The following is a 12038-nucleotide window of genomic DNA, read 5'->3' on the forward strand; positions in this document are numbered from 1 at the left end:
CCCCGCTGTTGTTCGCTATGATATTAGGACCATTTCTTTGCAAAGTGAGGGGAAACATTGAAATTCAGGGGGTACGGGTCAGATCAGTTGAATATAAAGTCTCGGCATATGCCGACGAATTATTATTTTATCTTTCGTCACCACAGACATCACTACCGGCCTTGATGGCAGAGGTCTCTAAGTTCGGAGACTTATCTAACTTCAAAATACATTTTGAAAAGTCTGTACTGTTACCTAGTCATGTCTCCTTAGGGATGAAAACGATTTTGCAAAATTCTTATCCCTTTATTTGGAACAAAAACTCTTTGGCATATTTGGGAATACATATCACAGCAGATCCTGAACTACTGTATGATTTAAACTATGGTTCCTTAATGAAGGGGGTAATGGGGGACCTGCAGAAATGGAGGGGCCAGTTATTAACGTGGTTTGGAAGGGTCAGCACCATAAAGATGAGTGTACTACCCAAAATATTTTATCTTTCCCACAAAGTTTTTTTTAAAACCTTACGTAAGGCCTTCATAGCATTTGTATGAAGTGATAAACATCCCAGATTGGCGTATGATGTTTTGCGTAGAGGCAAATTGGAAGGGGGAATGGGACTATCAGATGTAGCTTTATATTATAGAGCAATGTCTTTAGTGCGGATCCTGAACTGGTGCCACAACTCCGCTAAGAAAATATGGGTCTCCATAGAGCAGATAATGGCAGGCAGGAAGCTGGCCGGAATCCCGTGGATTCCGAGTACAGACAGGGGCCTTTCAAAATGGATGTCACCATTAACAAAGAGCACATTCTTAATTTGGGATAAATCAATCAGGAGACTATGCTCCTCGGATATCCCCTCTGACCCCATTGGAGGGGTACCCATGGTTTCCTCCATGGGAGGAGGTGGGATTTTTTGGAGCCTGGGGGAAGGATGGGGATACGACATGTGGCAAATTTGCCCCTCATGGAACATTAACCCCCCTGCGAGATTTGACATTGAAAATGGGGAGGATACCTATGGAGGAGTGGAGATACCATCAATTGGGTTGCTTTTTCAAGGGCCTGAAACCCAGGATGAGACCAGTGAGTTCTCTTACTGCTTTTGAATCCATGTGTGTAAATATACCCACTGAAAGACACTTGATGTCACAGATGTATAGACTGATTCTCGCGACACAAAATCGAACAGTTCCACACTTTATTAGAGAATTGGAAGGAGAACTAGGTCATAATCTTACCACAGCACAAATTAAGAAACTATTTAATTTGACGCATTCTACGTCTATAAGCTCTCAGATTCAAGAAATGTCATATCAATTTTTGACTAGGTGGTATTGGACCCCAGTTAAGATAACAAAGAGGTTCCCGATGGCAGACGCCAGATGTTGGAGAGGGTGCGGACAGGAAGGCACCTTTCTCCACCTATGGTGGTCTTGCCCTAAGATTAAGGTGTTCTGGGAAGCAATTGCTTCTTGGGTTGAAAGGTTATCCCCCGGACCAATAGAGGTGACGCCCTGGAACTTTTTGTTTCATGGAACTTGGGGGGGGGGGATATAATAAAAAAAAAAATTTCTCTCTCTTCTTCTCCCTTATTAGTTTTTTTCACCTTTTCACCTGGGGTTGAATACGGGGAAGGGATAATAGGTGGGAAATAGGAAGGGATAGAACACTTAAGGAGGAAGGGGGGCACAGAAGAGAATGGATAGTTTGAATAGATATAGTAAAGGGAAGAGGGCATATTTACTCACTGATTATGAAGGATGTATGGCTCATAGAAGCCTCATATAGTTCTCTCTAATTTTTTTTTTTTTTTGGGGATATTAAGGTTGACGCTTAAGAGTGATTTGAATTGGCTTAGTAGCCTCCTAAACAGAATTTTTTTGTACAGGCTGAGGGTTTGTTTTTGTTTTTGTTTTTTTTCTCACAAGGACGGAATGACTTTTCAATTTTGTGGATTTGGAAGGGAAGTGTGGAGCACAATGGAAACACTATATCCAGAGGAAGAGATGAGTGGGGGTGGGAGCACTACTGGTGTAGGGGTGGGAGAAAAAAGGAAGGGGGAAGGTGTTTAAATTTTATTGGTTTTTTTTTTTGTGCTTGAAAGGGGGAAGAATTGTTAATTGTTAAGATAAATGTATCTATTTGGATAAACTTGAATATTGTAGATTCAAAGTATGAAGTAATGTATATAATGGAAAATAAATAAAAAATTTGATAATAAAAAAAACCACAGCAGCAAATAATGGTTAAACAACAAATTTCAGATTGGCCACGACAAACACATGATACATTTAAAAAGGCTTTAACAGAAAAGGATGCAGCATGGTGTTTCGAGGTGCCCAGAGAGAAACCAATAAGTACCCACTTCCAAACAGACATGTACCAGAGAGGTAGGGGCAGAGGAAGAGGCAGATTTAGGGGTCGAGGACCTTATTCAAGGTCACCATATCCTAATAAGAATACACAGCCACAAAAGATGGGGTGTTTCAATTGTGGGGACCATATTCATTGGAAAATGAACAGCCCTCACGAGGTGAGGTAGCCAGAGATAAGTGGGGGGTTCCAAATTTGAACCCAAACAGATGCCAGGTTCCACAGAAAGACCTCCGAGGTTTCAGGTTGACTGGGGGACTCAGGCCCCACAATGAAGTTGCCCGGAAGGTGGGGAACCAGCTTTTCCTTTGATTTCTCTCCACTACAGGGAAGAACCCATGATATCCCTCTGTGTAAATGGTAGGGATATACCATTTCTTGTAGATAGTGGTGCTACTTGCAGCACACTGTCCCAAGAATTTTGGAATGGAGAGATGATCCAAGCTGAACCTTCTATGGGAATTAACGGCCTCCCCACTTAAACCTTCCAAACCCCTCCCTTAGAGGTAAACCTGTTAGAAATGGGTCCTTCAATAGTCCACAGTTTCAGAATTATACCAAAGTGTCCAGTCAGTTTATTGGGTAGAGACCTTATGGGGATATTGCAAATTTCAGTGAGAGCCACTCCCGAAGGGGGACTAAGGGTAGAGTCCTCGAAAATGAACATCTTTTGCCCTGAAAACCCTATATACTTAGCAAAAGAAATCCTAGCAGATGTCCAGGAAATACCAGTGAATCCCAAGGTGTGGTCCGATGGTCCCCTAGATGGTCCTCTTGCTGACAAGGTGGCTAAAACTGCAGCCACCACACAAGAAGCACAGATTGCTATGCCAATGTTGACACAGGTAATTAGTCTCCTGGACCATACACTGATAGAACTCCAAAAACATGCCACAGATCAGGATCTAAAAGACTGGGTGAAAGAAGAACATTCAGAAGGGGAGAATGAGGATTTAGACGTGTCATATACAGTCCTGTGTATAGAGTGCGGTGGTCAGGAACATGTCATATACAGCCCTGTGTATAGAATGCAGTGGTCAGGAACATGTCATATACAGTCCTGTGTATAGAGTGCAGTGGTCAGGAACATGTCATATACAGCCCTGTGTATAGAGTGCAGTGGTCAGGAACGTGTCATATACAGCCCTGTGTATAGAGTGCGGTGGTCAGGAACGTGTCATATACAGCCCTGTGTATAGAGTGCGGTGGTCAGGAACGTGTCATATACAGCCCTGTGTATAGAGTGCGGTGGTCAGGAACGTGTCATATACAGCCCTGTGTATAGAGTGCGGTGGTCAGGAACGTGTCATATACAGTCCTGTGTATAGAGTGTGGTGGTCAGGAACATGTCATATACAGTCCTGTGTATAGAGTGCGGTGGTCAGGAACGTGTCATATACAGTCCTGTGTATAGAGTGCGGTGGTCAGGAACATGTCATATACAGTCCAGTGGTCAGGAACATGTCACATACAGCCCTGTGTATAGAGTGCAGTGGTCAGGAACATGTCATATACAGTTCTGTGTATAGAGTGCAGTGGTCAGGAACATGTCATATACAGTCCTGTGTATAGAGTTCAGTGGTCAGGAACATGTCATATACAGTCCTGTGTATAGAGTGCGGTGGTCAGGAACATGTCATATACAGTCCTGTGTATAGAGTTCAGTGGTCAGGAACATGTCATATACAGTCCTGTGTATAGAGTGCAGTGGTCAGGAACATGTCATATACAGTCCAGTGGTCAGGAACATGTCACATACAGCCCTGTGTATAGAGTGCAGTGGTCAGGAACATGTCATATACAGTTCTGTGTATAGAGTGCAGTGGTCAGGATCATGTCATATACAGTCCTGTGTATAGAGTGCAGTGGTCAGGAACATGTCATATACAGCCCTGTGTATAGAGTGCAGTGGTCAGGAACATGTCATATACAGTCCTGTGTATAGAGTGCAGTGGTCAGGAACATGTCACATACAGCCCTGTGTATAGAGTGCAGTGGTCAGGAACATTTCGTATACAGTCCTGTGTATAGAATGTAGTGGTCAGGAACATGTCATATACAGTCCAGTGGTCAGGAACATGTCATATACAGTTCTGTGTATAGAGTGCGGTGGTCAGGAACGTGTCATATACAGTCCTGTGTATAGAGTGCGGTGGTCAGTAACAGGTCATATACAGCCCTGTGTATAGAGTGTGGTGGTCAGGAACATGTCATATACAGTCCTGTGTATAGAGTGCGGTGGTCAGGAACATGTCATATACAGTCCTGTGTATAGAGTGCAGTGATCAGGAACATGTCATATACAGTCCTGTGTATAGAGTGCAGTGGTCAGGAACATTTCGTATACAGTCCTGTGTATAGAATGTAGTGGTCAGGAACATGTTATCTACATTCCTGTGTATAGAGTGCAGTGGTCAGGAACATGTCATATACAGTTCTGTGTATAGAGTGCAGTGGTCAGGAACATGTCATATACAGTCCAGTGGTCACAAACATGTCATATACAGTCCTGTGTACAGAGTCCAGTGGTCAGGAACATGTCATATACAGTCCTGTGTATAGAGTGCAGTGGTCAGGAACATGTCATATACAGTCCTGTGTATAGAGTGCAGTGGTCAGGAACATGTCATATACAGTCCTGTGTATAGAGTGTAGTGGTCAGGAACATGTCATATACAGCCCTGTGTATAGAGTGCAGTGGTCAGGAACATAGATACACAGAACTGTCACTTCTGATGTAAGCGGTAGTTGTATTTGTCAGCACTATAGGCACTTTCCACTGACTGACAGTATAAACCCGAGCACACAATGGGGCTGATTTACTGCGCCGGTTCATACCTTAATTGTTGCCCTGGATAAATCATTGATTGGGTGTGTGAACCGGCGCGCGCAGACCCACAACGCGATAATAAATATGTAAACAGCAACTGTTGCCAGGGTAACGGCTGTTTTCTCATTGATAATAGCGCACGCCCATCTCATTGGATGTGTCTTGTTAGGTAATTAGTAGTTGTTCTCACTTAATTACCCCTTTTGATGCTAATCTCATTCCTATTACTTCATATATCGTTGAAATGTTTGTTTGTTTTTCTATTTTTACACAAATATTTCAATACATTACAAAGAACAGAAAAGTGTTTCTAAACCCAAGAAATTAATATTTTCAGATCTTGATCTTTAAAAGTGACCATACACTGCAATCTTAAAAAAATTGAAAAATAAAAAAAAAATAAAAAATTAGATTTAGTGCAAGAGCCTGTTTGACTTCCAAAAATTTGAATTAAATGTTCAAGTGCGTCTTCTTATTACCTATTTTTCTGAAATATCGAGTTGTGCAGAGATTGGCCAATCAGATTGCATATAGTGCATGACCATCTTAAGTGCCAAATTTGGACTTTAGATGTGCCATGACCCCCTTGTATTTTCACAAGTGGATACAAGAACCTACATCTATAGATACATATTTGTGCAGCACAGTGGTGTAGTGGTTAGCACTTTCACCTAGCAGCAAAAAGGGTCGCTGGTTTGAATCCCGCCTGTGACACCATCTGCCTGGAGTTTGCATGTTCTCCCTGTGCCTGCGTGGGTTTCCTCCAGGTACTCCAGTTTCTGTCCATACTCTAAAAACATGGTGTAAACCGGTACCTGTCTAAATTGGCCCTCATATGTATGAATGTGTGTTAGGCACCCACACAAACATCACCCCATGTTAGAAAAATAATTTTTTTTCTTAATGTGCAAATAAGGATCATCTCTTCCTCAGAGAACTTAGCAGCAGTACAAGTAACTTCCTGTAGGGGGCATGATGTCATTCTGGCCACCGCTTTCCTAGAACCACATATGCGCATACCTCCGCACACACAGCACTCGCACATCTCATATACACGGCGGTCGCACATATAGATGCATTTGGCTGATCTAGCTGCAGAAACCCAATTTTTAGGGAAATTAATAGTAAAGCAGATGCAGATTTCCAGGACTGGACTAACAAATGTTTCTAGTGAAAGGCAACTGGAGTATTCTATTAAACAAGGTCTAAATGGGCCACTGACATGCATCACAGTTATACTTAGGAGTGTGTCTTTGCAAAGTTAAACTAAACAAAATCCTTTCTTATTTTTGCTTGGGGATAGAGTGCAGAGGGATTAGAAGTCTGGTCAGTTTTTGGGTATGTCTGCACCCCTGATAGGGTGAAGACACCTCCCAAATTCTGCCACTTTCTCCTTCAAATTTATTCACTTCCTGTCACATAGCCAAACAGGAAGTGAGGGTAAAACCCTACCAATGTCTTTCCTTGGGGACACACAGGTCAATCTAAATAGTTTCCCCATTAGGTAAATTGCACTATAGCATTTTGCTGTGTACACCCCAAATTATTAGGTATCTTGGACTTTGGGGTTTATTTACTAAAGGCAAATCTACTTTTCACTACAAGTGCACTTGGAAGTTCAGTTGCTGGAGATCTGAGGGGGACATGCAAGGAAGATAAAAATACACCATCTTTGCTTCTACATGATTGGATGATAAAATCACCAGTGCTTCCCCTCAGATTTACAGCGACTACACTTGTATTGCAGAGTGGATTTGCCTTTACTAAACCCTAAAACTACCTAATAATTTGGGGTGTACACCACAAAGTGCTAGAGTGCAATTTGCTTAATGTGGACACTAGTTAGATTGACCTGTGTGTCCCCAAGAAAAGACATTGGTAGGGTTTTACCCTCACTTCCTGTTTGGGTATGTGACAGGAAGTGAAGACAATTTTAGGAAAAGGGACACAAAGCCCAACCTAAAAAAGACAAGGAAGGGTTCTAACACTCACTTGGTTTCCCTCAAATGCTCACAATTAGAATAGGATTGTCTTGAGCTCAATTTTAGATCAGTGCTTCTTAACCCTGTCCTCAAGTACCCCCAACAGGCCATGTTTGCAGGTTTTCCTTCATCTTGCACAGGTGCTTTAAATCACAGTCAATGGCTTGGTATCTTGGACAGCTATTTTAGATGAGATAAATTCACAAAACATGTCCTGTCGGGGGGGGGGGGGGTACTTGAGGACTGAGGCTGAGAACCACTGTGCTAAAAAGGAAAATTGAATACTTACCGCTCTGTAATTTTTTTCCTTTCTTGGTGACTATCCATGGCAGCATACACACAATCCATGCATATGCTACCATGAAGGCACCAGGAAAGTAACTGACAAATCACACCTGTTTTGTCTTCCAATGCCAATCAGCCTAGTTAAGCTGCAGCTGGGAAATCTGTTGCACGAGCAGTAAGAAAAAAACACAAACATCAAAATTTGCAGGAAATTTTATTGGTCACCAAAACAGGACTTGGAAAAGAGCAATGAAAGCAAAAAACACATGTAGGTTAAATTTGGGACACTAACAGAATATGTTTTTTTAGGTCTGACCATTTTGCATTGGAAATTAACAGGAGATAAAAGAACTGCACCCATAAATGGATATCTATTAAGGATTTAAAAATTTTCACAACATCTTGAGAAAGATTTTGCAAAATAATGCAGCACAGACAATTAAATCAAAGCGAACAACCTACAAACGACACACATTGACAACATCAAAATAATTTCAGGGGAAAATATCCCCCACCCAAAAAATACAATAAACCAAAATAAAAAAAAATCTGTTTTGCAAAGACATAACAAATAAAATACAAAGAGAAAATACATGTGTTACAAACTCAATAAGGACACCCAAATGTACTCTCTTGCCGCCCCCACACACACAATCTTGCCTCTTTTCAAGGCAAGGTAAAGAATGCTATCTGCAAGCTTTATATGAAATAGGTTTGTGTGCTAATGAGGCAATTGAAAACACATGCACAGTCCATGAAACACACAAAACACAAGTTCACCCAAATGTAGAGACTGAACTTCAAAGTGGGTACACCTGTTAAGGATGTCCTTAAATTACTAACCCAAAAAACACACTCTATGAGCATGCCAAGAAACATCCAAGTGCTGTTCACACACAAAAAGCACCAAAAAAGCAAAGTCCCTGAGCATGCCCAGAACAACCCAAATGCAGATAGCACAAAATAAGCCAACCCCCTGTCCAAAATTAAGCACATCTTCCAGCATGCTACCAAATTAAAGATGAGACAAACACCGCCTGGTCCAGGGGGCAAACAAAGAGCCTAACATGGGCAAAAGTTAGACAACAAATACCATTGCAGTCTATGGAAACTGACTTGTTAATTTTGCTAGTCCCCACTTGGCTGGCTTATATTCTAGTTATTGGCCTTAAAATGGGTATGGGGGCCCAGGTCTCATCCTGAGGGACATAGATCAATGTCACCAATTTGGACAACCCTAAAGCATGAAACAAGAAGTGCCTTTAAAAATGCAAAATTGATTAAAATCTAGTAACTTGGGGGGGGGGGGGTTACTCTGCCTGTAAAGTGGTACATCTGTAGAATGTATCCAAAATGCTGCTTCAAAGATGTACGGCTTTAGAGCAAACTTACAAATTGACATTGCAGCTGCAAGATTTTAACACAAAACAAAAAATAGCCTGCCCCCCCAATACATACAAGGCCATTTGGGTCTGTTAAGGCTTAAATTGAGAACCCACACATCAAAAATCCCACCCCAAACTAAAAAAAGATTGTGCCCCTCCCACACACTAACAAACCCCTAGCCAAACACAGCAAGCCAGCCCATTGAAGGGGGTGTACTCTTGGGGGCAAGAGGGGCTCAGGCACCCCAAAAGTCAACCACCTTGTTCCCATATTCAGGGGGACAAGGGCCTCTTCCACACAACCCTAGGCCGGGGTTGTGGGGGCCTGCAGACAGGGGGGCTTTACAGAATATGGAAAGCCCCTTTAAACTAGAGGGTACAAAGTGCTTTGTGGTTGGTATTGGGCTGAGCCCAACATGCCCCAAAGGCACCCACCTATGTTGAGTGCACGTAGCCTTGTATGGTTCAGGAGGGGGTTGGGCGATCACTCTTCTCGCCCCTTTCCTAGCTGGCCCTGTTGTTTGCTCTGAAAAAGGATGTGGTTTGGATTGGTGAAGGCAGCTCACAGCCTTTTGAGAATGGAGTGTGGAGTTCCCCTTTTAAAAGCAAAAACTAGCCCAAATAAAACATATGCATTAGAAGGGGAGACAAGAGCATTGGAGAATGGAGTGTGGAGTTCCCCTTTAAAAGCAAAAAAGTTAGCCCTAGGAAATCATGTGCCTTAGCGGGGGAAGGGTAAATGCTCTTTTAGGAGGAGCTAGAGGAGCGAGAGTCTTTTTACATAATTATAACAAGGTACATGTCACATGTTGGCAACGTAACACGTTCAACCCACACAATTGCATTTACATTGCTTGACATTTACTAAGATTTTGGCTGCGCAGTGAACAAACGTATTTGAACGAGCACAAGAGCTGCTTGCGCATGCGCAGTGCTTACATTGATCTCACGCAGTTCTAAATGTACTTGCAGGCACAGCAGGCTTGTTCAGAAAAAGTTACTTTCTCATTCTATTTTGGGGATATTTGTTACTTGTGCAGTTATTACTAAACTTCCTCACATCACCCCATAATATTGGCACTTCCAGCTTCTTTTCATTTTGAATTGAAGATGCCGTGCGCCATGTCCATAGTGGCGCACTGATCGCCTCCTCCTGTGCGCCGAGATTACTTTCGTAAATGTTGATTAGCGATGTGTTACCAGCGCAAACGTTTCGGAAATATCAAAATGTACATTGCGCCTCGCCGTGCGCCTCAACTCACGGCGCAAAAGTTTTGTAAATCAGCCCCAATGTCTGTTCACTGTTATTTGAAACCTAGGAGCCCCTTATCCATGGCCACCATCAGGGGGGGTACAGCCGTCACAACTGTAAGGGGCCCCAGAAGAAGGCAGGACGGGTGAAGGGGAGCCGTGTTGTGCATTACAGAAACATTTTCACAGCTTCTGCTCTTCTCGTCTCATTGAGATTAGACATCGAGCTCTTTACTGCCACCTCTGGCTACTATGTGATCTGCACAATACTTCTCAGCAACATGTCAGCTTTGTGAAAACAGGCTGGGACCAGGTAGGAAGATCTTCTTTACAAGTAGGGGCTGTGAGGAAAAGGGAGGGGGGGCTGTTTGTGTACAGGGAGGGGCCAGAGCCTTGTGTGTTAACAGATTTGTGTATGTGAGGGGCTGGCATATATACAGGGTTGTGTGGGGGGCTGGCATATATACAGGGTTGTGTGGGGGGCTGGCATATATACAGGGTTGTGTGGGGGGCTGGCATACATACAGGTGGGGGTGACATATATACAGGTGTGTGTAGGGGCGCTGACATATATACAAGCATGTGGAGGGGGGCACTGACATATATACAGGTGTGGGGAGCTAACATATATACAGGTGTGGGGGGCTGGCATATATACAGGGTTGTGTGGGGGGCTGGCACATATACAGGGTTGTGTGGGGGGCTGGCATATATACAGGTGGGGGATGACATATATATATAGGTGTGTTGGGGCGCTGACATATATACAAGTGTGAGGGGGGCTGACATAAAAACAGGTGTGTGTGGGGGCGCTGACATATATACAGGTGTGAGGGGGGTTGACATATATACAGGTGTGAGGGTGTGTAGAATATATGGTGAGGCCTTAAAACCTTTCTATGAAAATCTCTTCTCTAATGACGGTGAACTTTGTTTAATCTCTTAAAAAAATGTTTTGAACAAGATGGCTACTACTCATGTCCAGAGAATCACATTTAAAAATAATATATTTAGACCATTACAAATTCATTTATTTTAAACTCAATAGTTCTGACAATATACAGACACTTTCATGTACCAGCATCTGGCTTTACGGGAAAATAAGTAGAGCTTCATTATCTGGTCATTGAAGTCCACCCCTCCCATATAAAGATTATATTCGTGGACACAGAGAGGCTCTTCAAATACATCAGATACCGTGCAAATTTGAACCATAGTTTCTGCATTAATGGAATTAACCACTTGCCACCCACCCCGCTGTCAAATGACGGGGCGGCTCTCGTTCTGGGTGGACGTCATATGATGGCGCCGAAAACGGCCGCTCTCGTGCGCCCACGGGGCGATCACAGCTGCGCTGTGTTGCTTTTTTTTTTAGGAAAAGATAAAAAATCCAGAAGTGATTAAATACCACCAAAATAAAGCTCTATTTGTGTGAAGAAAATGATAAAAAAAATCCACATGGTTACAGTGTAGCATGACCGCGCAATTGTCATTCAAAGTGTGACAGCGATGAAAGCTGAGAAATGGCCTGGGCAGGACGGGGGTGAAAGTGCCCGGTATTAAGGTGGTTAATTGTCCTTCCACTTCACTGCGAGCAATTCATTAGTTCTCAAGCAGGCTTTCTCCTCCTTTCTAAGTTGGATGTTTTACAAGTCGTTGGGGGAAGCCCCGGGATTTGGGTCACACTGTGCCACAAGCCAATTCCTAGATTGTGTCTAAAAAGTGTCACGTGGGCTGCACAGACTCCCTAGACCCGGAAGTCCAGGGAAGGTTTCCCAGAGATTGTGGTTAATTTACTAATGTAAAGTGGTGTTTGTGTTGGATTTTATATATTATATAAAAAAAATGACATGTATAGCCTGTGGCCCTATCACAGAGCTTCTACATTTGGACCCCAGATCTGGCACGCTTGCTGGGGAGATGCTGTTTGATTGGAAGGTGGCC

The 12038-nt window shown here is 43.0% G+C and overlaps 1 protein-coding gene across 1 annotated transcript in view; it reads left to right on the plus strand.

Moving 5' to 3' along the window:
• The window catches only part of LOC141122083 (uncharacterized), a 260915-nt gene that overhangs the window by 215307 nt on the left and 33570 nt on the right, over positions 1–12038 (plus strand). Inside the window, exon 18 of the mRNA XM_073611888.1 lies at positions 3058–3206. Coding sequence (XP_073467989.1) covers positions 3058–3206 — 149 coding nt within the window. The remainder of the gene's footprint in view (positions 1–3057; positions 3207–12038) is intronic.

Source organism: Aquarana catesbeiana, unplaced genomic scaffold (assembly GCF_042186555.1).
Source record: "Aquarana catesbeiana isolate 2022-GZ unplaced genomic scaffold, ASM4218655v1 unanchor239, whole genome shotgun sequence".
In the NCBI taxonomy this organism is placed as follows: domain Eukaryota; kingdom Metazoa; phylum Chordata; class Amphibia; order Anura; family Ranidae; genus Aquarana; species Aquarana catesbeiana.